Source organism: Euprymna scolopes, chromosome 7 (genome assembly GCF_053919585.1).
Source record: "Euprymna scolopes isolate OS-2025 chromosome 7, ASM5391958v1, whole genome shotgun sequence".
NCBI classification, from domain to species: domain Eukaryota; kingdom Metazoa; phylum Mollusca; class Cephalopoda; order Sepiida; family Sepiolidae; genus Euprymna; species Euprymna scolopes.
This window is the reverse complement of record NC_136488.1, coordinates 124,641,673-124,668,401: the sequence shown is the minus strand read 5'-3', so window position 1 is coordinate 124,668,401 and position 26,729 is coordinate 124,641,673. Positions and strand designations below refer to the sequence as shown.

The 26,729-nt window shown below is 34.0% G+C and overlaps 1 protein-coding gene across 6 annotated transcripts in view; it reads left to right on the top strand.

The window, feature by feature from the left end:
- The window catches only part of LOC145279928 (85/88 kDa calcium-independent phospholipase A2-like), a 421,383-nt gene that overhangs the window by 109,446 nt on the left and 285,208 nt on the right, over positions 1-26,729 (top strand). For all 6 annotated transcript variants that reach the window (XR_013868488.1, XM_080131502.1, XM_080131500.1 and 3 more), the window contains exon 2: positions 13,407-13,517. Coding sequence is in view for 5 of the 6 variants with exons in the window: in XM_080131502.1 (XP_079987628.1) it covers positions 13,426-13,517 (92 nt within the window). In the remaining variant the exon portion in view is untranslated. The remainder of the gene's footprint in view (positions 1-13,406; positions 13,518-26,729) is intronic.

Here is a 26,729-nt window from a genome sequence, read left to right as displayed (position 1 = left end):
GAGAGTTTTTGTTATACCTTTTTTATTTTTTCAATTTTTCTGATGTTTTTTGTGTATAGATCAAAGGTATTAGTAAGTATCCTATAGTTAGATTTGTCTCTTTTGAAGCACGTCGTGATTTTTTAATTTTTAAAAGATTTATTTTATTTTATTTATTTTTTTTTTTTTTTTGCTTTTCGTCTTTCATCAAGACATCGTCAGGAGAATGTTTAAGGTTGCTTATGCTAACAGGTGGATGGTGGTTAGTAGTAATAGGAACGGTTGATGCATGCGAGGCCGTTTACACCCAGTGGGGACGGAGGGAGTGTATGGTTTTGAGGTGAGGGCAGTGTCAGAAAGGGATGGTGGTTTAAAATGTTTTGGCTAGATTGGAATGTAACCATATTTAGGACAGGTTTCTGAGTTCTTATATATACTGCTTCCAAATTTTTTTAATTTTTAATGTTGGTTTCATGTTGTATTATTTGTGTGTTTCTGATTAGAATTTCTTTAACTTTGGAGGAGGGGGGAGGCAGTTACGTTTTTTTTCTGTAAATGTAATAAATTCTACATAATGCATGGTAGGACGACGGGATAACGTGGTCATTGTATAACCGACCTAACCAATGTTTATATATACATATAAATACTAAATGGTGATATTTACAACTAGAAATAAAATAGATTTCAGGTTCCCAAAATTCGTACTTCAACTATCCAAAAGAACCCGTGGCATATTAGCATACTTGGAAAAATCAATTGTAAAAGTGATATTATCCTGAAGGTTGAAGGTTCAATTTTCAGTGTGGGCGACCAAAAAATACAATTGTGAATTACTTAGGACTTCTATCCAGTCATGGCTGATGGAACAAGAGCATGCTACTCCTGTAAAGTAAATAAAGTTTTGTCCTAATTTCCAAGTTTGATAGAAACATTCCCAAATCCACAAGATACACCCGAAGAAGGTCTAAGGTTACATTAACCGAAATGTTGTGTAAATGATACTCAAGACGAGAACAGTAGTCTGAAGATTCCAAATAATATGAATAAAACCTTACTGTATTTACATGTATTAAGAAAAACCCGATTTTTGCTACAGCCTTTTTCTTTACTTTATCTTTGTTTGTTGAGTGGATTTTATTTCTCTCTTTGTTTCTCGTTCTCCCTCCTTTTCCTGTTTTTTTTTTCCTTTCTTTGTTTCTCCATCTTGTCTTGCTGTGCCGTCCTTTTCTCTCTATGACGGTTCTCTCTAAAAATTGAAGATGTTAATTTTGCCTTGAATTCAAACGATTCATGGAGTTAGATGATTTTTTATTTCATCAAAGAGTGACTTCCCGTCTCTTTCCCCGCCTACATCCATGCTCATCCGTTTTTCTCTTAATTTTGACTTACTTGAAATTGGTTTAAAAAAAAGGGGGGGCAATAGCGCTGCCCTCTCCACACAATGTGTGTGTTGGGGGGGGGGGCGTTACTCCAAGGTGGTAAAGTCATATCGATTTTAGCTGTTTTTGCTACTCACATTCCAGAACTGATGTAAATATTCCTGTTAAGATCCACCTTCAGCATAACCTTCACAAAGTAGAATGCTGTTCATTCTCTTATTATTTTGCAAAGTGATCCATAATCCCTACATATAGAAGAAAGACAATTCTTTGGAAATAGATTTAATGCTGTGAAAAGTGTCAGCGCAAGATGAGCACTCAACCGTTTGAATTATTATATGAACTCAGTAGAATGAAAAAAATAATCCATAAAATATCTACTTTGTTACGTTGTAATTTGATATTAACTACTTATTGAATTAAATCAGTGCGTTCATGAGCGGGCACCTGTGGAAATTCCTCAGGGGACTCATATCTAATATATTGATGTTGGCATTCTGTAGATGTTCAGTGTAAATGAAGACGCTCTGATATTATTGTAGCTTTTTTGTTAAAACTGCAAAAGTATTTATCTAAGCAAGCACGAACGCCCAGCAAAGCCCGGTCGTAAAGTCTGCTTAAATATGATATTTTCATTCTTGCAGATTTCGTATATATTATTATAGAGTTAATGTTCTATCGATTTTTGTATATTATAAAGTTGCGATTTCAAAAATAAAAAAAAATATATCCATATGACTTGGGTGCATTAGCTTGAATCGAAACCGAAATAAAAACTTATGAAATATATATATATATATATATATATATATATATATATATATATATATATATATATAACGAGTTCCTTCAGCTATAACCAAAACCAAAACTTATGGAGAATTTGTGATAAAATTATTTATAAAAAAAAAAAAAAAATAGATTACTGGCGTTCGATCAGTTATAATCGAAACCGAAGCCAAAACTTATGCAGAATTCTTGATAAAGTTAATTATAAAAAAAAAAAATAGATCACATAAGTGCCATCAGCTATAATCGAAACCGAAACCAAAACTTATGAAGAATTCTTATTTATGACAAGAAATGGAAGTACATAACAATTAAATAACCTAGATGTAAGCATAACACAGAAAATAACACACACGCTATCGTATTAATATATAGATTACTGATCATGGACACTATGTGTGGATGTATTGTTGCCATATTTCTAAGACTGAGTATATACTCATTAATTGAAATAAAAGACCATTAATTATGATTCAAATAATTCCAATAACACATTCTTAAAAGATGAAGGATTTTATTCAACTAAATGATCGTATTCTTACTGAAAGGTCAAAGAGGTAGAAAGACAGAAAGAAAAAGAATGTTAATTATATGCTAAGGGTATCACTATATCATCATTTTTGTTGGACCATTTTTAAATGCGTGTTCGCAGCTCAGTCGTTTCTTTCAAACTAGCATTCTCTGTGTTTTTGTATTTGATGTTATATCCAGCAAAATATCATTGGCTTTTCAGGCGATTTTAGCTTATTCAGGCAGGGTCAACCGTTTGAAATCTGCTGAGCTTTTTCCTTACAATACTTCTTTTATTTTATTTTTATTTTTTTACATTTATCATATTTCCATTTTAAATGGTTGAAATTCTAGGTGTTCCAAAAAGACCTGCCATCACTTTATGAAATCCAGAGATTTTTTTTTTATTGCTAACTTTTGAAGACGATTCAATTACTTTTGAATACTGTGCCTCGTAGTAGTAATAGCATCTATTAGATACTCCTAGCCGTTACTCCCCGCCCCCGCGCTTCCAAAATAACCAACTCAAATAACAAAGACATCGTCTGTACTATAAAACTCGAGAGAACTGATACCGCTGTCATGGTTGATTAAATAACAAGGCTTTTTGAATGAGACAAAAACTCTATTTAAAAAAAAAAACAAGAAAGAAAAAAAAAGAAAACATGCTCATTCTCCTCTCTGTATTGAAATAAAAACCTAAGAGTATATATTTTTTCATTTACAAACTATTTAAAAATTGGATAAACGTCATTCGACCTGACTTATTTTGGGACATTCTGTCTGTGATCCACTCGTGGGAGGTTAAAGACTCAGATTTTTAGCATTTTTTTTTAATCATTAGTACTAGCAGGACCTGTGGAAATTCCACGGCGGCATCTTTCATATGTAATACATTGCTGGTAGGCATCCTGTGGATGTTCTGGATGTTCAGCATGAATGGAATGTTTGTACCACGTTATCACCTTCTATCCTCCTTTTTTAATAAATAGGGTCCCTCAATTGAATCATTTATAATCTGGAAACCATGGCACACATACACACGTAGGTACATTAAACGTACTATCATATTAATATATAGATTTAATAAAATGAACATTTGCCGAAAATTTTAGCCTTTTAGCTCAAGTAGTTCAGGTTTTATGGATTTTTGAATTTATGGAGACTTAGTCATTTTTCAAACTTTTCTATGAATTTGAAACCATTTCTGACTAGTAAGCACTATTTTAGAACTGCAATAATATTAACAACTTGAAAATTGATACATTGAATCTGCTAAAAACTTTGAACAAATTTAATCAAGAAAAACTTTTTGATTTTCAAAAATGTTTTCAGGGTGTCCACAAAATGAGAGCAAAACTCCCAAAATGCTAAAATTCAGACTTTTTGTTGTCTCCAAAAATAGACTTTTAATACGACATATTGAAGAAATCTGAGGAGTTTAATTTTGAAAAGTCAAAATTTATGACCCCTGAAAAATGAACATGGCCACACGGTTACCTACTTCAGTGTGCAAGTAGCTCATTTGAAACCATTTTTTTTTTTTAATATTCTTTTGCTAAATTATAGGTATACTAACATTAAAATATACATTAACCTCTCATAAATGATCCTACACAAGGTTCTCGCATGTGAGCCACAACCCCTTTTAATACAGATTTATCTTTTAAATAAGACCATAAAAAATGGAAAGAGAGAAGAAATAAATTTGCTTAAGCAGAGAAGGTGTGAACAAACGGTGACCTTCTACTCTCTCTATGAACTCTCCTTACTTATGTGTCATGGTACATCTTTCTTTCTGACAAGCGATATTAGTTTAATGCAAATTACCTCCCTTGAAAATTAATGAACAAATATTTTAAGAAAGGTTTTATTATTTCATCCTCTTTTTGTTAAATAACTTTAATCACTGTCAATATCACCCAAACTATTGCATATATATATATATATATATATATATATAAAATATATGACTAAAATATATTTTATAAAGCCCCCCTCTTGGGTTGAGCACTATCGTAAATAATCTCACTCGCCACTTAATTTAGCTGAAAAAACGTTTGAGCCCTCTACGAGCGGCGGACGGATGTTTATTTAAATAGACATTCGGACAGATTAATTTGCGGCCACCGCTTCCGTAGTCAGGGGGTAGAACTGCCGACTGTCATCACGACGGTTCTAGGTTCGATCCTCGGCTTGGGATAGGTGTTAGTCTAGCGGCACTGATGAGTTGTGAAACAACGAAACAGATCTGTATGTCGATGACTAAAATATATTATATATATATATATATATATATATATATATATATATATAGATATTATTAGTAATAATAGTAATTTATCTTTTCTCTTTTATTCCATCAGTAATAATAGTAAATGTAATAATTATCTACCCTATCAACGCTTCCTAATTACTACTAGCTATAAATCTATTATCATTACCCTTTCATTTAAACTGGTTTCCTTCAATAATTACAAGAAACCTTCTCTGACACTAATACCAGTGGCCAGTGACTCTTTATCTGAGAGCACATCTTTCAAACTCCTCGGCCTAACGTTCACAGGAAACATGAATTGGGACAATTACATTGAAAGCATTGCCAGGGCCGCTGCAAGAAAGGTGGGCTCTCTCTACCGTGCTAGAAAACTACTAACACCCAAAAGTTTCCTGTACCTCTATAAGGCCACCATTCGCCCATGTATGGAGTATTGCTGTCACATTTGGGCTGGTGCATCTGCTACTAGTCTCTCGCTCCTAGACAAGGTTCAAAAGAGAGTCGCAAATCTGATAGGCCCTGAATTGGCATCTAAGCTTCAGCCTCTGTCCCATCGACGAAATGTTGCATCTCTCTGCCTGTTCTACAAGTATTTTAATGGTGAATGCTCTGACGAACTGCAGACACTTGTGCCCCCATGACGTAGACGCCCTCGACAAACCCGACAGGCAGCTAAATCCCACCCCCACACAGTAGAGACCCTAGATGTAAAAGATCTTTCTACTCCAGTAGTTTCTTCCCCAGAACCGCTTGACTCTGGAATTCCATTCCAGGTCCCTGCTTCCCTAACTGTACTGACATGCAGAAGTTCAAGTGTAACGTGAACCGACATCTTGCTGCCCAAATCCCTACATAGTACCCCAGTAGTTGTTGTCCCTGATAGTAGCCCCCTACACCAAAGTGGCAATGTGCCTTGCTTGGGGTGAAAATGTAATAAAAAAAAAATTAAGAAAAAAAAGATCTTATCTTAAATCTATTGGACGTAGCTATCCATCTTAAACTGGACGTATCTTTGCTCTATCTACTACCACGACAGTGTTTGGTCACAACGGACTTTCTAACTCATTGTATGACTGCATTCGACACTCATTTGACATACTTCTTTTCATTATTTTTCTCTTTCAGCTTCTCTTTCTAACCCCACAATATTTTCTTTTTTCTTCCTCTCTTAACAAACAACCTCCTCTCTAATTTTTAACTTTAATTTCTTTCTTTTCAGTCCTTAATCTTTAACTATAATTCCTAACTACATATAATCTATATTTCTCTCCCACCTCCCTTCCTCTCTTTTCCTTTCCCTGTTTTCCTTCTCACTCCTCCCCCTTTCTTCTCCATTTAGCACTTCAAATTTTGGTTTTTGATGCTCATTTGTAATTTTTAAGAATCTTTTATTTTGACTTGAATTATCTGAAGAGATCGGCAGGATAATATTATTGTTCTGTTGATTGAAACAATTTGTAATGATTTAAGCAACCCCCCCCCCAAAAAAAAACCCGAGGTTGAAATAATAAAAACATATTTAGCTCTACTAAAGTATTGAGCACTCTTTCCCTGTTTGTTACCAAATATTCCTCCTAATATATATATATATATATATATATATATATATATATATATATACTAGCTGTTATTCGCTAGGTGTTTCAAAGCATCTATGTATCTCTTCGGAAGTACAGTTTCATGTGGATGAGTAACTGCAAAAGAAATAACACCCTGTATGAAACCTTTTTGAAAATCCGTATCTTCATGTTTGTAATTCTTCAAAATTGTATCGGTGGTAATATTTGAATGTATTTCCAGTAAGAATATTAACTGCGTTCATATTTTTTAAACTTACATTAACGACTATATGACGTCACTAAAATTTCCCTCTCTTTAACAGCGCCAGCCCCCCCCCTCTCCTTTTTGAATTTCCAACGTATTTTTCCGTTTTTCTGAAATAGAACTGCATCACATTTTGCACGTGAAACATTTTCAAATATTTTGTACTGGTATATTTTTTGTTTCTTAATCTCATTCATCCAGAGGAAGTCTCGAAATTAAGACGAAATGTTGATGAACACATAATACGGTTTGTTCCTTTATATATATATATATATATATATATATATATATATATATATATGATAATTTATGTATGTTTATTTTATTTATTTATTTTCTATTGTTCTTGTTAATTTTAAAATTTTGTATCAAAATAAATGTCTAACCAAAAGCATAGTTTACCAGGCAACAATATTTGCGACAGAAAACCCGAATAACAAGAAATATTACGTAGGTAGGACTTCCTTAAATTTCAAAACCCGATATTATGACCACAAAAGTATGTTCAAAAATAAAAACCACCAAATGAAAACAACACTAGCAAACAAATACTGGGAACTCAAAGAAAGCGGACGTTCGCCGGTAGTCGAATGGAAAATAAGACAAGCAAACACATGTAGAGACCTAGACGATCCATGTAGATTATGCCTTCATGAAACATGGAATATTCTGTGTAGCTTAATTGCCATATATATTTTTATAAGTTACTATATATATATGTGTGTGTGTGTGTGTGTGTGTGAATAAAATTTTAATTTTACAACACTTAAGGGATATTTTAAATAAGGTGGCTCTCCAGAGTAACTGTGGTATTTTGGTTACTGTAATGATTCTAACCAAGAGTAGGATAGACTAATATGTTATACTAGAAAAAAGGATGATCCACAACCTCCCTTTTCCCACACTTGAAGGCTGTGCAGCTAATTTTTTTGATATTATATTCCTTACTTTTTTTTTTTTTTTAAAATAAATAATTCAACATATAATAGTTGTTCTAGTGTTGCATTTCATCTGTTCTGTCTTTGGTAAGAGAAGGAGAGGTACTTCTAGACTGAGGCAATTTTTATTTTCGTCCTAAGCCAAAGTGCCCCCCGTTTCGGGAGCTGGATTTTCCCTATATTAAAAACCAACCTTGTATCCTTTCTACTCTTGTGGAAAAGCTAATAAACAGGAGTCGACACACAATCTCCATTATAATAAGATATATAAGCATGCACTCTTATACACAGTAAGTTTGCTTAGATCTTCCAACAAATGTGATGTACACATACTGTCTTTAATGTCAATGGCTGATAGTGTAAAAAGTTGAGAGGAATCTTTAGCGTGAAAGCTTCCACAAGTCAAGTGAGTGCACTCTATAAGTAAAATAAGTCATTTCTTACGCTGCACGTACGTAGATAATGATTTACTTATGAACTGCATTGCCTAGGCGTCACACGCAATTTTCTCTCCACTTTTAAAGTGAATTAGTACAGCAAATTTGCTTTGATATTTCTTTGCACAACAATATTAGCCGAACAAAGTTTCACACTTATTAGTTTTTATGTGTTGAGATTTATAAACTCGTATTATTATATATTTGTTAAACAACATTAGTTTTCATATACATCAAATCTTTCTTGGATCAGAATAGTTGGATCATAGAATCATTATGGAATCTATATGATTAGCCAACTATAAAACACATGCGGTATGATACATTATACACACACACACACACACACACACACACAAATAAACTAGCAGGACCCGTTAACCAGCGTTGCGCAGTCGAAGCATGCCCTCCCCTCCCGCATAAAAAAATTAAAGTACGGCTGCTGCTGTTGTCGTTGCCCGACCCCCCTCCCCTTCTCATGTTAAGAACAGTTTTCGGAATGGACACCGCCTACCTCCCTATGTTAAGAATGGTTTTTGGAATAGACTCATTTTGTGAGTAGGTGTGGGATTGTCAAAAAGTTTGCTAGAAATGTATCCTTGATAATCACTGTCAGGATTCCCACATGCAAATACTCTGAACCAACAAAAAAATTTGATGGTTGCAGTGTCGGTCGGCTCGTGCATACTAATCTGGCAGCGAGTGATTAAAAGTGCTCAATACAGAGCATTATATCTTGAAAACTATTTGTATCTGCCAAATAAAAATGAGATTTTCTCAATCAGCATAGTAGGAAACCTACATAAGTTTTCATTTTAAAGAAAAGTGTGTAGTTGGAGCTAAAGTAAAAATTTATGTTTAAAAAAAGAAAGAACTAGTGCAAATGCAAACATATAACAAGTGGTCTATTATGCAAAGTAAACAAGTTTTTAACCTACATGCATAAAATATTGGGTTCAGGGTATGTTTATTTTTTGTTGGGGGAGGGGGAATAACTGCGCTGACAGGGCATAATGTATCATTAAGTACATGTATCCATCAAATATAATCAGGATTTTTCGAAATCAGCATAGAGGGAAGCATATAAAATTCATCATTTTTCAGGAAAGTTTGTAGTTGGAGATAAGGTAAAAAAATGATCTTTTCTTCAAAAAACAAAAGTAACAACTTGTGTAAGTAAGTATGTAGCGTACATGCAGCAAATATGGGGTCCAGGGTATTTGTGTATTTTGGGGGGAATAGCTAAAGTGAACATCGCCACTCAGCGTAAAAGGTAAACACACAAAGAAGGGGTAGCGTTAGTAGATTAAGCAAGTATATAGCATACACAAAGAAAAGATAAGGTTCGTGGTATGGTAATTTGAGGGAGGGGGGTGAAGTATGCAAATTAAATAAGTTTTTAACCTACATGCATAAAATATTGGGTTCAGGGTATGTTTATGTTTTGGTGGGGGTTGGGGAATAACTGTGCTGAGAGGGCATTATATGTCATAAAGTACTTGTATTCGTCAAATATAATTAAGATTTTCTGAATCAGTATAGAGAGGAACCTATAAAATTCATTATTTTTAAGGAAAGTTTAAAGTTGGAGGTAAGGTAAAAAAATTATCTTCAAAGAAAAAAAGTACAACTCATGTAATACCAAATATACCAAGGAGAGGTAACATTTGTAGAATAAGTATCTAGCATACATACAGACAATATGGGTATGGTAATTTTATTTGGGGGAGGAGTGGTAGGTGTAGAAGTGTTTGGTGTAAAAATAAATAAAATTTAAATAAAAATAGAACGGCCCGTATAAACCTTAGATAAATACTTTTAGTTTTAACAAAAGGGCTACAATAATATCATAGGGTTTCCATTCACGCTGAACGTCCACACAACGCCCAGCAGTAATATATTCCACATAAAAGAAGCTGCTGTGGAATTCCCACAGGTCTTGCTAGTAAATAATAATGCTTCTATATGATAATAATAATAAGGTAAAGAGACTTATTTTTAGTTTTGCATATTTTAAGATATTACAATTTATGGATTTTCAAATAAAATTAGACTAGAATAAATAGTGCTAGTCACGGGTACGCCTAGTATATATATATATATATATATATATATATATATATATATATATATATATATATATATATATACTAGCAGGGAAATTTGACGTTGCCTGAGATTGAATGATGATCAACAAATGTTTTACACTCCTATTGTCACCGATGAAATCACACATTTTTTCAATCAAATCGATTGATTGCCTGCTCTAGTTGGGGACCTATTGTCATTCATTGGGAGGAAACTTCATATGCTTTCCTGCAGTAACTTAGTCCATAATACATTGTAGTTTACATTGCACTGTAGAGAACCCACTTTTGATTTTATAAAATTATTTTTTATATATAATAGCTTGAATTGGTTCAATTATTCTCTAAGCAGAAACATTCATTTTAAACACATTCCTGTCATTTCAAAGAACCTATTGTTGATTTTATATGCTGGGCTTTTTGGCTTGTGTGTAATAAAACTTCCAAATGCATGAATCAATCCTTTGGAGAAATCTGTACAAACACGATCTCTTTATTTTACTTGCATTGAGCGAACTATTATTCTATCTTGAGTGTTATTTATGCAATGTTTAAGGACAATCCAACCGAAATGTTGCACAAACAACACTAAAGATGAGAACAATAGTCCAATCAATACAAGTAAAATAAACAATCAGCCCTTATCTAAAAAATTCAGAACTAAAAATTTTTGTTATTTAAAAATAATCTTTCAAGCGAATTTTGTATAATAGAGCGCATGTGGGCGCATGAGAAAATCAGCAGCAGTCAATAGATAGCTGGCCAGGGAAAATATTAGCAACAGCAGCCATTAAAGCATGCACACAAATTAGCAAGTATACGCAAGCTTGCATCACAAGAAAAAAAGAATACACCACAAGGTCAAGAAGAGAAGCAAAGTGCGTACCGGGGAAGATGGACATATGAATACAAGGGCGAGAAAGCACTGGCTAGTGCCTGAAGCAGGTGGCAGGGACAGAGACTTTAAAAAAGCACATGTGTGTATGAAAAGACTTTTAAAAGATAATGAATTGCGTTGTTTTGGAAGAACCACGAATAAATGCATTTTTATTTGCACTTAAAAAAAATGCTGAGTCAAATTTTTATTTCTCTCCTTTTTTTTTATTGTTTGTTCCTTTATGACGGAGTACCATACAACGTGTGGATCCGTAATGACACAGTTAAAAAGTAACTGCCACGTTAAATTTGAAAAATGAGAGCGATCCGTGTGTGTGTGTGTGTTACTAGTTAAACCTGTTTAAATTGCATATTTTTAATTAGTACACTTAAATACGTTTAGTGTATAACTTAATAATTACAAAAGAAAAATCTCTTTAGTCGAATCAAATTGACAATGGGAATGGCCAGAATTTGCAGAAATTACAGTCACTTTGAAATTAATACTTTCATATATTTCTGCTAATGTTGAATTATTTATTTGCTATAACTGAAGATGCAAAATCTTTTGTATAACAAATGTCGTCTGTGTGAAATAAATGACATAAATTATTATTCTTTTTAGATTGTTAATTGAAGTGCGCATTTACCTAGCACAGCTTGAGTAGGTGTTATTTGGACCAATCGAGTATACGTGCTCGGCAGTCGCTTTGTTGCTGTCTGGCTGAGGTATGGTTTGGTTCAGTCATAGGAAATCCACCTTCCCAGGATTTAGTTTTTCTGTGAGAATCGGTTAATTTATAGCTGACTACCAGGTGAAGGTTAACGAGGTTGCTCAGACATTTTTTTTGTAGGCTAAAATGCACTTCACCTAGTTGGTTTTTCAAAACTTAACCCGACCTTCTACCTAACTTCCTGCATAGGAGATAAACACATGAGCACACAATTTTCAGTGACAATTTTTTTTTTTAATCTTCTAATGTAATTATAATCAAGATTCGAAAATGAGTAATGTCCAAGATCAGTGCTCGGAAAAAAAGCTACCGGAAGTGGATACGGTTGATTGTGGAACGGAACGGAGTCAGAGAGTCAAGACACGAAAAACGAAAGCATATATTTATTTAAAAAAATTAAATAAGTTTTAACATTTCTTGTGTTACTAAACAAAAAAAAATGATTTTTAAAAAAACAAAAAAAAAGTTCTTGTATTATCAAATGATAACAAATATTTTCTTCAAAAAATTAATTTAGTTTTAACACTTATTTTATGACGAAACAAAAACACATTTAATTATATAAATTATATATTATAAAGTTTTATTTAATTATATATCTATAAAAGTGAACGTGTCTGTGTATCCGTCTGTCTGTGTATCTGTGTGTGTACATTTTCCTATGCAATAACTGTCAATTTTAAGTCTACAGACACGAAATTTGATATACAGGGTACTGAGATTTGGGAAAATCGATGTGATCGGTTTTCGGCCAGAAATTTGCCGATTAAGGTGTCAAAGTTCAACGATTTGACCTTTGAGAACTTTTGGGTCTAAACACTTGAAATTTTAGATATAGGTTCCTTGGACATGGATCTAATTTAATATCTTGATTTGAGCCTAAAACAATAAATGTTAAGGGGTCATAATAGGGGTCAAATTTAAAAAATTGACCGCTTTTTCTTTTTTTTTTTTTTTTGCCCAACATACACCTCCAAATACCCGGGCAACGCCTGGCACCCATGCTAGTGTATATATATATATATATATATATATATATATATATATAAAAAGTCTCTGTAATTCTAATTTTATTCTTATATACATTTAAACAGACAGGTGAGATTTATATTATAGATTTGTGTATTCAAGTATCTTTTTTTATTATCATAAGATCTCATGATATAGATATGGCATTTCATTTTGTTTCTGTGTGAGAATTCCATTAAAACAAATAGACGTATCTCAAGATAATATTATACAAGGAATCCCATGGAGGTATTAATTTTGTATGAGAGCATTTTATACTAATATTAAAGGTTCTACGTAAATACCGGACATTCATAAGCAGCAAAGACAACGTTTTACATTTAATTTATAACTTGATCACTGAAAACTATAGAAATTTAAAAATTAAATAAAAATAAATTTAAAAAAATTTTTTTTTTTTTTTCAAGTCTAGTTTGCCCACCATAGAAAAATAATAAATGAATGCTTTTTTGTTTTGTTTTTAACTTGTAACTTATAAATATTTTTTCTGAGTTTTAATTCATATTTAATTATTTATTTTATTTTATGTTTTTTTTTCTTCAGATAATCTCCAACTGCAGATATGGCGAGTTTATTTCGATTCATTGAAGGAATAGTTAATCCAACTACCAAACCGTATAAGGTCCAGACTATAACCCCTGACACTTTCACAAGGTAATGTGTGTTAGGAATCTATCCACTTGAAATTATTTTAATAAAATTTACTTATGTTTCTGAATTTTTGGGATAAGGATTAATAATTTGAATTATTTGGGCTATAGTTCTCATCTTGAGTGTTAACTATAATATTACTATCGACCAAACTATTGTGTATATATCTATGAGAATATTTGGCAACAAAAATTAGACATGTATATTACTGAATATTAATTTATTATCGTTATTTTCATGGCAAGTGCTCGACTGAGCTTCAATCTATGGTCCCCCTTTCACGAAAAACACTTGTCTAGCCAAAACCACTATCAACAATTTCCCACACTCTTTATCTGTGCCTAAACCTAAATGTAGATTCCATGAACAAAGCTTCTTTCTTAGAACTGAACACCTGACTTCTGTGTAAAAAAAAGAAGAAAAAAAAAGATAAATAAATATGCAAATGAGGAATAGCTATCATTAGTTGTGTGTTTGCAGATTACTATATATATACGGTAGTTCAAAACATTATGGCTGATGTGTTCTGTTCTAGGAGATCCACATGCACAGGCTTTACCTTCTATTTGAGATGAGGTTAGTTTATTGCTAATTTCCTGAGGCGCCCCTACTGTAGAATGCTGACAAGGCTGCTCAGGTATTTTATTTATTTATTTATCTAAGGCATATCGCCACTTGAATGTAAGGGGCTACTATTTGATACCATGCCTAAGAAAGATCAACAACATGGTTTATGTTACATGTAAACTTCTGCATATCAGTACAGTCAGGGAAGCAGGTAGCAGGAAAGGAATTTCAAAGTCTAGCTGTTCAAGGGAAGAAACTATTAAAGTAGAAAGCTTTATATCATTTAAGAATCTCAACAGTGAAAGGGTGAGATTTTGTTGCTAAGTGATTTGTCATTATATTTACATCAAGGGGGCACAAGTGCAATGAGTTCATCAGAGCACATTCCAATAAAATATTTATAAAACAGTCACAGAGATGCAACATTGCAGTGATGGGACAGGCGTTGGGGTTTAGTTGACAATGTATGACCTATTAGATTGAAAACTCTTTTTTGGACCCTATCCAAGAGGTAGATGCAACAATGTGGCAACAGTACTCCATGCATGGGCAAATGGTGGTTTGGTAGAGGTACGGGATACTATCAGGTGTGAGTAGTCTTCTAGCTCGATAGAGGGAACCTATCTTCTTTGCAGCAGCCTTCACAGTGTCCTCAATGTATTTGTTCCAGTTCATATTGCCTGTGAAGGCCGAGGAGTTTGAAGGAAGAATTTTCAGTTAGGGTGTTATTAGTCATGGAGAGGCGTCTTGTAATTGTTAAAAGAGAGGAGCTTAGTCTTACTAGCATCCATTTGTGGCCCCATTCCACTACGGTCTGGAGGTCATTTTCTAACGATTCTGTCATTGTCTTAGATTTATGTACATCCGTTCTTCCCTTGTGCAAGATATAGTGTTGTATCATCAGCAAATATACCCATCTTGGACGTAGTAACTTTGAAATTGATACTTTGATGTATTTCGACTAATGTAATTTTGTAGGCCATAGAGTGCTTAGCGTAGTGTGTTGACTTCACCAAACCGCCTGAGCTTGTGTCTAACATAATGACAAAGACGTAAATAATATGTTGAATCATAGAATGAAATAAGCACTAACCATTTTGAGTTTGGATAGATGTAAAAAGAAACTTTCGTTTTTACTAATTTAGATATATTCTTTTTGTGTTGTTTTTACAAGAAAATGTTGATAATCCTCATTAGTTAGCATTTATTGTTTATTTGTCATATACAAAACACGGATATCCTTTAAGAAGAAATGCTTACTTTAAAATATACTGCCAATTTTTAAATCTATACATATATAAAGTTGGAGATCTTTGTCACACTAACTTGATATTAAAAGTCCACTTTTCTATTTTAAAAATGAATACACTTTTCTTGTTTAGGTAGTCGTGAATATACCAGTGACTTCAAGAATGAACACTAATTTGCATATTTCTTTAAAAACAAACTTGTATTAATTCACTTTTTAATTCATTTTTTTTTTGTTTTCTTATTTGATGATTAGTTTCATTTCACTATTGATGCATATTTTCTACATTGTGCATAATTGCATTTGGAGTTGCATTTAGAGTAAATCGCTATCTGTATGCAGAACAGTCTCTACTAAACTAATCTTGCAATGTTTGGTCTTCAAACTTAAAAGTTGATATATGGAATATCCAAACATGTGGGACAAAATCGATTTGGTTTTTAGTCGAAAAACAGCTGCTAAGGGGTCAAAATTGGAACTTTGGCAAGCATAGTTCGACATAATATGTATGTTCTATGCATGCACAAATATACATTTATATGTTGAACTGCGCTAATTTGTCAAGTTTTGATATGCCTGTGTCGTCAGCACAGGTGGTAGTGAATACTGCTAGAGAACTAAATGTTTTGGATTCGATTCTAGCTGGTGGCACCTAAGTTATATAGTTTTTTTACTTTTGAAATCACTACTATATATTTGGTACAATATAATGATCAATAGAGAATCGGTTCTTTAATAAAAATATGAAATCTATATAAATTAAAATATAATATTTAAGCATATTTTACGACTGGGAAAAAATGGGTGGTCTGCTTGTCTACTATATACAAGGGACATTCGAAAAGTAATGCCTCCTATTTTTTTATTCCATCCGAATGGATTAGAGGGGATTGCAAATTACAGTGTTATGATGACTAAACTTGTGTATTAATGACTTGAAAGTTCACCTTTCTGTTGAGAGTGTGAGACTTTAAGAAAGCAATCCCTGTCACAGACGTGCATTATTGAACTCATCAGCATTCACTAGCGCCTGTTGGACGTTTACGAAGCCGATGCAGTTGGTGTCTGCACAGTTAAGAGATGGGTTCATCGATTTCAGAGTGACGATAGATGCGAATGACAAAGCCTGCTCTGGACTTTTATGACCGAGGCATCAAATGAAGTTGTCAAAAGTGCATTGAAAATGGTGGTGACTATATAGAAAAATAAATTCTTGAGCAAAAAAGCTCTCTCATTTTAATGATACCACTCCCGTCTTCGTAGCTCTTCAATGTTTTAGTTTTTTTAATTAAAAAATAGATTAGTAGCCCCCTATTTCAAAGTGGCACTGTGCCTTGTTTGAGGTGAAAAGAATTTACTTTTGAAATAACCTTCATATAAATATATATTTGGTAAAACTGGTAATTAGTAAAAACCTGAATAGAGTGATCAATACTATTGCAGAGCAAATATGTTTTATTTTTTTATTACCGTTTTATCTGTTTGGTTACATATGTTTCGGATGTTGGACCATGTTTACAATCCAACAGCCTCGTCAGATCTTACAGAAATGGTTGTTAGTATTTGGAAAAAGTGTTTTAGAAGAAATACGAGGAAAAGAGGGGCGTAGGAGATAATAAGAGGGAGGGAGACGGGTATCGACAATATTTCAGTTTTGAAGGTTAAAATACATTAGATTGTATTGTGTGTGAGAGGGTAGCAGATTCAGATAGGCGTGGGTGGAGATATATGGATATAAGGAGGGGGAGGTGGAGAGAGGATGGTAAAAAAAAGAGGGGGTTAAGGAGAGGATGGGGGGAGGAGTTTTCATTTTTAGGTTTTAAATTTTGACTGCTTTTTGCTTGTTCAGCCAGGTATATGAAGTAGATAAGGGAGAGAGAGAGAGAGGGTTTTTGTAGGTGTCATGTGTTTGACAAGTACAAGGTTCCATAAGTCGACTTGTTCATTTCAGTTGACAATGAGTTGTTTTTAGGTAGTTAAGGATTAATACATGCCTGCAAATACACATACATATGTACATTTCTACACATCCATATACAGACACATACGCACATACACATATATATAAACAATGTATATGCAGACATATATACATATATATATATATATATATATATATATATATATATATATATACACACACACACCTACATATACGTGGAGATATAGATCTCCAGTAAGAAGTAGATGTACATATACATACATATATACACACACATGTACCCATATACACGTATATACAATTACATAAATATACATATTTATAAAAATATAAATATACAGACATATATATATAAGTGAACGTGTCTGTGTATCTGTGTACATTTCCCTACGCAATAACTCTGTCAATTTTTAGTCTACAGACTCGAAATTTGATATACAGGGTACTGAGATTTGGGAAAATCGATGTGATCGGTTTTTGGCCAGAAATTTGGCGATTAAGGGGTCAAAGTTCAACGATTTGACCTTTGAGAACTTTACCAAACTTCTCCGACAATTTTGGATCTACGCACGTGAAATTTTAGATATAGGTTCCTTGGACATGAATCTAACTTAATAACTTGATTTGAGCCCAAAACAATAAATTTTAAGGGGTCATAATAGGGGTCAAAGTTTTTTAAAAATTGACCTCTGCGGTCTCTTCCAAATTACTCAGACAATTTCTGGTCTAAATATTTGTAATTTTAGATAAAGGGTATTCAGAGATAGGGCAAGCTTTTTCATCAGTTTGGGTCGAAAATTTTTAGTTACTAATATATAAATGTATGTATGTATGTCTGTTTGCATGTCTGCCTTAAACTTTTGATAGAGGTGACGGATTTTACCAAGATCAGTATCATTTTAAAGTTCGACCTTTCATACGACAAATATCGAAAAATTGGCTAAAAACATTAATATCTTCCCCTTCAACTAGGCACTTTTCTACAGGGGGGGGCACTTTTTTAGCGAATATTTTTGAAAGTTATCCTCTCCTTTAGATTGTATAGCCTTACTTTTAAAAAATGTTGCTTCCGATTTGGCGGTTGTGGCATAAACTTTAGGTTTTACCCCGTTCTTTTCCTCCTTTGTGGTACGGGTTCGAGCCTGCCTTCCTACTACCACTTTTTTTTTTTTTTGCTCAACATACACATCCAAACATCCAGGTAACGCCGGGCTGAAATGCTAGTATATATATATATATATATATATATATATATATATATATATATATATACACACACACACACACACACACACAGACAAGTGTATATTTATATCAAGTAAATGAAGTAAAGTTTAGGATAAATAAGTAAATACATGGGTGTAGTTAATAATGCGAGGTTAGGTAGACACATCTACATATGGGGTGGGCTTCTAACATGGTGCTTTGGGCAGTGGTTATGTTTAACTTTATTTTCAGTGTTAAATGTATTGTGGATACAGGCATATACATGCAAACATACAAACACATACATGCATATAAATTTGTCTACCCATGAATCCTGCTACCCCCCCCCACTCACTAATTACTACTAAAACTCTCCACATTTATATGGGTGTACATATGTTGCAATTTGTATGGACATCTGTATTCATATATATGTACTTTTTTTTGTAGATATACCAGAAATACTATTATCTTTAACGCACCTACTTACTTGTCTGTATGCGTGCATGTATCTTCATGTGTATGTGCGGGCATGATTGGATCTATTTATATATCCCTATGTGTGTTTATGTATATCTTTCTATATACGCGTGCATGGATATATGTGCTCATGGCTCGTGTGTATATACATGAATATATATTTGTATATCTATTTCTATTTGCGCATGTATGCGTATGTGTGCATCTGGATGTTAGTGTCTGTATGTATATGTGTATCTATATATATGCATGGGTGAACGTATGTATGCAGGTGTAGCTACCTCTGGATTTATATGCATGTATGTGTTTGTATGTGTATATATGCGTATATCCACAATACAAAAAAATAAAACATATATATACACACACACACACACACACACACACACACACACACACATATAGATATACTAGATGAATGCACCATTTTGGTCTCCTTACAAAAATTAAAATCAAAATATAATGATACTTATATAACAGTCACTGATGTGTTTTAGCAGCAGCCATATGACACATATGCAAAGGACTAAGCTGATGTGCAATATGATGTCACAGCAGAGGAAAAGAAGGGGATAAAAAGAGAGAAAAGTGCACCATGTAGCGAAAACCAGAAGAAAAAGTGCGTGCCGATGTGAGATGAACATGTTACCACATGGTGGTGTGAAAGACTTTCAAGCATGTTGTTAAGATGGCAGGGTTTTGTTAAGTACATAGCGAAATAAGAAACTTTCAAAGCAATATGCAATGCGTTGTTGAAAAGCACTGTTAATATATTTCCTTTTTGTTAAAACTGAAAAAAAGAAACTAGTCGAATTTCTTCTTTTTTTTTTTTATGACTGTCTCAGACGCAACGTGTTGAGCCCGAGTGTTAAAATGTAACAACACCATCGAAAAACGATGACTAAGTTACACTTAACATTATGTCTAGAATATTTATTCCAATTTGGATTAAAATTTATTACATGATTTAGATTCTAGAAAATGTCTTCAGAAAAAATTGAAATTCAAGGAATCTTGCTTAATCCTACCAAACCTGAGCTACTGAACCTAATTGGCCACTGTGCCTGGCCTCCTAGGCAAAACTGTGAAATCCAGATCTGGAGCTACAAAATTGTGACTCCATCCCTCATTAACCACACCAGAATCTCCTCTATCACTTGGTTGAATGACACGCCTCCCTATTTTGAACACTGTATTTTGATCTAGGCTCACTTGCATCATCAGAATTATCATCACTTTCTCCTTCATCGATATATTCATTATCACTAGCGTTACTTGATTCAGAAACACTCCTGATCAAATTTGTCTTCGTCTGAATCAAAATTTGTCACTTTATCCTACACTTGTTGCATCGTGAAACTCCTTGGTCTCGCTCTTTTACCTGTCGAAGTGCTTAGTTCGTCACTAGCTCGATTCATGGCTACTTTAGTCTACAAAACAACTCACAACCCCTGTCAAAACAAAGTAAGCCATTTGCAGAACGTAAAATTCAGGTTAAGTAGCAATCGGGTAGCTATTTTTAGCTCTTTGACAACACAAAAACACGTGGTTAAAAAATAATGGTTTAGGATTAACTAAGTTTATAGCATTTTGGGAAATTATCAGTATATCTGTAACTCGGTCTGGTTGGATTAATTGATATGTAATGATATGTAATGATTTGGATTCAGTGTAAATCTGAAATATTTCAATTTTTAAATGGGAGGTTGTATCCTAAAAATCTTTTTGAAGTACTCCAAAGAAATTAACTGATATCTAACACCTATTATTAAAATTTCACCAAAATCAGAGATATCTGAACTTTCACAAAGAGCTTCCCTCCTCACCATGTTAGTACGAAACTAAATTAAACTAAATATAGTTCACATAACTCACTTTTACACGTAGATGTGTTTCAAAATTTATAATTATTGGTTAAATAGTTTAGGAGTGAATCCTATACATACAAATATATAAACATATGCACATACCTAACTTTATATAAATGCTCCTGCTAAATGTTAGAGTTTAGAAAAAAAATGTGCTCATGCTACTTACTGTGTTTCCTACAGGGTGGAATGATAAAGTTGTCGCCCTAAAGAAAACAACACTACAGCTTTATTTTAAAACTTTTATTGAAAAAAATCAATTCAAGTAACTTGATTGTGTAGTAGAGCTGACATCTATTCAATGTAGCTGCCTTCAGCCTCAATCACCGCCTTGATACTGGTCCAGAACTTGGAGCATGTCTTTTCCATAAGTGCCGGCGGGAGCATGGCGAATACTCGGCTAATGATGGTGATCAGGCTGGCTTTGTTGTTGTGGGAGATCATGTTGGTGATGTTCTTGACGTATGACAAAAGGAAGTAGTTCAGCGAGTTCAGGTTGGAGAAGAGAGGGCCAGTTAGAGAAGGGGACAAAGTTGTAGCTCTCGTTCTGAATGCAAGCCTGAGTCTCTTTGGACTTGTGGGCTGGTGCCGAGTCCTGCTACCCACACCCAGGTCCTGACAGCAGCTACCTAATTGCATCAGAGGATCACCACATCCAGGTACACTTTGGTGTTGATTTTCAATCCGACTTCGAAGATGTGAGGTTGCATTGTGGCCCTCACTTGAATCCATACCAAAGACCATAACCGTGGCTGGAAACTTTTTTTCATCACCATGTCCCCGTTATTCGTGATAATCCAGCGATGCATTTTGAGGGTGCTGGCAATGGTTTTGTTATCAAACTTGGATCGGTAGAGAGCATCAGTTGTACAGTGGCATATCTCCGATCTCGCTCGTTGAACATTGTGTCATTTTCAGACATGATAGAAGGCTCCTATTACTCTTGGGATTTGTACACAACTGGTCAACTAGTAGATGGTCTGCAACAAAAAAAAGAAAAACAGTTTTCATCAAATGGAAATGGAATCATGTCTTTTTTAGGACGACAATTTTATCGTTCCCCTCTGTAGAATATATATTTCAAAATTCATAATGATTTGATTATTAGTTTAGATTCTCCTGTACGTATATTTATATATGAATGTATACATATACCTAACTTTATATATATATATATATATATGTACTAGCAGATGTACCCGGCATTGCCCGTAATGTTAAATTCCTTTAAAAATAATGAAATAGAAAAAATGGAAAGAAACTGAGACATGTACATGCGAGTATTATGTTTTTCTACTGTTTACTTTTTGTAAGTAAAAAAAAATACTCTAGCTGATTACAAAACCTAAAGACAGTGAGTCAAGTACGATAACCATTAGGCCAGATTACCATGATCTTTAAAAAGTATTTTCAAAACTACTTATTTTTAACATAAGGAAGTTGTCATGTGAATGGTTTGTGCATGTGCAGTCATGAAACAGTTGACAAATAGATAAAAATCCAATGACGCCTAATTACCAATCTTTAAATTTTGAACTTTTTAGCAGCCCTTTTTTTCCAGATGAAAAACGATTAAAAAGTTTTCTACCTGTCTGAATACACTATATACCAAATTGCTCAAAAATTGATCATTCATTGAGTATATAGGTTGAGAGTTGTCCTCACACACACACATTCCCACTTTTGTAGATATATAGATAGATATAGAGAGAAGAGATATATGAAAATCAATTTCTCAAAAGCAGAAACAGCAGAAAAAAAGAATACACACACGCACGCACACACACACACACACACACAGCTTTATTGTATTAATTATTTTACCATGTGAACCTTATGTTTTAAACATTCTCCTGCACACCTCTTATACATGAATCCCTTGATAATGCTCAATTACTTTAACATTATTCAGCTGATTTTGTCCACTTCTTGTTCTTTCATGAAATCACTGCCTACATGCCATTTCAACTGTGTTCAATCCTCAGGTTTCATACCACTAATCCTCCATGCTAAGCTAGTAAATCTATCTGTGACCAGATGGGAAATGTAAACACTATCCTCTTCCTCCTCTTCCATACCCAACAACTTTATGTCTATTTAGTTTTAAGTACCTTTGATTTATGTATGGTTATGTAGATTTATGAAGTATTTACAAGTTCATCACATGGAAGGCATCTAAAAATAATCATTTTGCTTGCTAACTCTATAGGAGTGTTTTTCAAATATCAGCATTTTGATGATGATTGATTTGGTTTTTCTGGTTCATCAACAGCTGTTTGGTCATTTTGAGCCAAGGAGGTTTTATTTGACTTCTTTTTGTGAAAGTGTTTTTGAAGTGTGGATTTTGTTTGTATTATTCACAATTTATGAATGATTTTATTTGATTTTTGAAGTGTTAGATTTTTGTAAACAATTTTCGTTTCGCTTGGAATATTTAAGATGTTGTCCGTTGGGTCATTCACGTTGTTTGGTTGATAGTAAGGTAATTGACATTCTTTGCAAATTCGACGGGTGGTGTTCATTTTTTAAGCAAAAAAAAACATTGTTTGTTTCATTATATGCCACATTAACCCCTCTTGAGTTGTTTAGTGCCAAACTACTCCATCTCTGTAAATGCCTCTATACTTTAATTTTCAATATCTTAAAATATTTAGAAATTAATTTGCATTGCAGACCCTATATGTTTTAAGTAAACAGTATGTAAATGAAAGATTCCATTCAACTTCTAAATAGAACCCTGAGCTAGAGCATGCCCGGAAGCAGTAGCACCCTCCCCCCCCCACTCTTTCAAAAATCAATATTTTCAGATTATCTGTATAATAATATGCTTAGTCACTTCGTTTATGTGCATATTATCACCTTGTACGTCTGTTTTAGCCTCTTCCATGCAACCTCTTTCCCGCAGAAGACTTTGCTAGCCTGTCTTTACTCTACTGTTATTTTCATGGCAAGTGCTCTTCTGAGCTTCAATCTATAAATCCCCCCTTGCCAAACTTTCATGAAAAACACTCGTAGCTCAAACCACTATCAATAATTTCCCCCACTCTTTATCTCTGCCTAAACCTAAACATGTATTCCATGAACAACGCCTCTTTCTTAGAACTGCACACCTGTGGAACTCTGTTTGTCTGCTTTCCAGATGACTACTATGCGGTCGTCTTCAAGTCCAATGTAAACACGTTCTTGATGATCTGTCCCCTTACACAATCCAATGTACCAAATTTCTACTACTAATGATTACTATAATATTGTCCCATTGACTATTGTACATTAATTAACCCTTATCGTCAAATGGCCTCTGGGCTTTGAGAAGAGGTGACTCTTTTGTAAAAAAAAAAACAAAAACAAAATTAAATGCAAAAGTAATTAGAAATTAACTGGTGTTGCTAAGGTAACATATACCTATTTTTAAAAGAATTTTTCCCAAATCGAATTCTTTTAAGTAGTTTTAAATTGCCACTCTTTGATTTTTTTTTTTTTTTTTTTTTAATGCATTTAATTAAGTTTTCTATGAATAAAGTGACATATTCGTTATATTTATTCAAATAGTTGGGTGTCGTCGTGCGATTTCACTTGCATTGTATCTACATGATGGCACCTACCTTCACAAGTAGTTACAAACTTCAAGTATCTTGGATCATAGGCAGTTTTTTTTTTTTTTATCAAAGGGGTCACCACATACCAAAGTCTGGAGGCTACTCAAAGACAAGGGTTAATGTGTGTATTGTAGTCATTGGGACAGTTGCATAATAATCGTTTGTAGCAGTAATTTGGTATAATTGGATTATTTATGAGGACAGTTGAACAAGAACTTGTTTACATTGGACTTGAAGATAATGATATTATAGTCAGCTGGAAAGCAAACCAGTAGAACGGGCAGTTCTAGGGAAGAAGCTTTGTTCATGGAACTCATGTTCAGGTTTAGGCAACGATAGTGTAATTGGTTAGATGAGTGTTTTTTGTGAAGGATTGGTGAGGGGGGACCATAGATTGGAGCTCAGTCGAACATTTGCCATGAAAATAGCGATAGAGCAGGGACAGGCTCGCAATGTCTCTTCTATAGGAAAGAGGTCACAGAGAAGAGAAAAGGGCATTGCCTACTAGATTACGAAGTCCATTTTGAACTCTGTCAAGACAGGATAGGATTCTTCGAGCAGCTCCTGCGTAGATATGGCAACAATATTCCATCCTAGGACGTATTTAAGAGATCAGAAAAGAACTTCCATGGAGCGCATGTCATAAATCGAGAAAAGTATGGCCGTCCACTTTGCCATCAAAGCTGGAAGTTAGATTCTTCATTGCCACTGTTTTAATTGTCCTTTTATATGATGCTGAGACCTAGATCCTAATTAGATCACTGAAGAAGAAATTTGATGGATGCTATGCTCAGATGCTCAGGATGGCTCACAACATATCTTGGAATAACTACACCACCAAGCAGCAACTATATGCAAATTTACCATCAGTATTGTTGAAAGTGCAACATTGTTCTCTGGATGTCTTCAGACAATCATCCCGATCGATGAAGAAGAAGAGTCACATTCATCGACAACCAACAAAACAGGAACAGCAAGAATAAAAAATAACTTCTTTCTTCATATTCCTAGCATCAGGTGAAATTTCTATAAACAAATCTTATTCACAAAGGCCATCAGTCTGTAGAATACATTACTGTGGAACTGCTTTCTTGCAGACTGCAACATAGTTCATTAATTCCATTAATTATCCACACCACCACTAATGGTGTAGCAACTATTTTTGCCACCCGGGGCGGTTTTAAGCTTTGTAACCCCCCCCTCCCCGCTGGACGTTGATAATCCATTAACCTTCAAAATTCCAGAAAGTTTTTTTTTTTTTTTTTACATAGTCGTCACCACTTATCAAGGCCGATCGGCCACTCAAGGATAAGGGTTAAAGAGTATAGAGTAATCAAAAGGACAATATAGTAATCAATAGTAATGGAAGTTCGGTAAATTTGTTAACTTAAGTGGAACGGCTCATCAGAAACTTGTTCACGTTGGACTTGAAGACAACCATATTATAGACAGCTGGAAAGCAGGAAAACGGAAGACAATTCCACAGGCGTGCAGTTCTAAGAAAGAAGCTTTGATCATGGAATCTATGTTTAGGTTTAGGCACAGATAAAGAGTGGGGAAAATTATTGATAATGTTTTCAGCTAGTCTAGTGTTTCTTGTGAAAGTTTGGCGAGGGGGGACCATAGATTGAAGCTCAGTCGAACACTTTCCATGAAAAGTCATTAAAATATTTATTTTCATGGAATTACAAGCAAGTATCTAAAATCCGTTTAAAAACAATATTACACACATAAAACACAAAAACATATTACGACCACAAAAACTTATGTTGGTATAAAATATCAGATTTTTTGTTAGCTTTTTATTCTTGAAAGTTTTTTACTTTCTATTTTCACTCTCTCAATATGCCACTCCCTACCATGTGCAGCCAAGGGTGGACAGCACCTAATGCCCCTACCCCCTTTGCTATGCTACTGACCACTACCCAGTAACTATATGTAAATCTACCGCCAGTATCGTTGAAAGTGCAACAGAGAAAGTCATTGTATGTGACATCACGAAGAGGATCCTAGAAAACTTGTTCTCTGGATGTCTTTAGGCGGTCATTCCAATCAGTCATATTCATTGAGAACGTACTACAGAACACGGGATTGGAGAGTGTGCAGGAATTGCCAACAATTTTGCAAGGTTCTGGAGGAGCCGGGTGGATTCTGTGGTGGAACCTTCTTAAAGATGGTTGAGATGAGAGATTAGTTAAATATTTAGCCAACAGTGACTATTATTTTTACATAAGAGACATTTTCCTTAAGATTATTAATTTTGACATGCATTTATTGTTTGAAAAGGGGTTATTTTTAAAGTAAGTT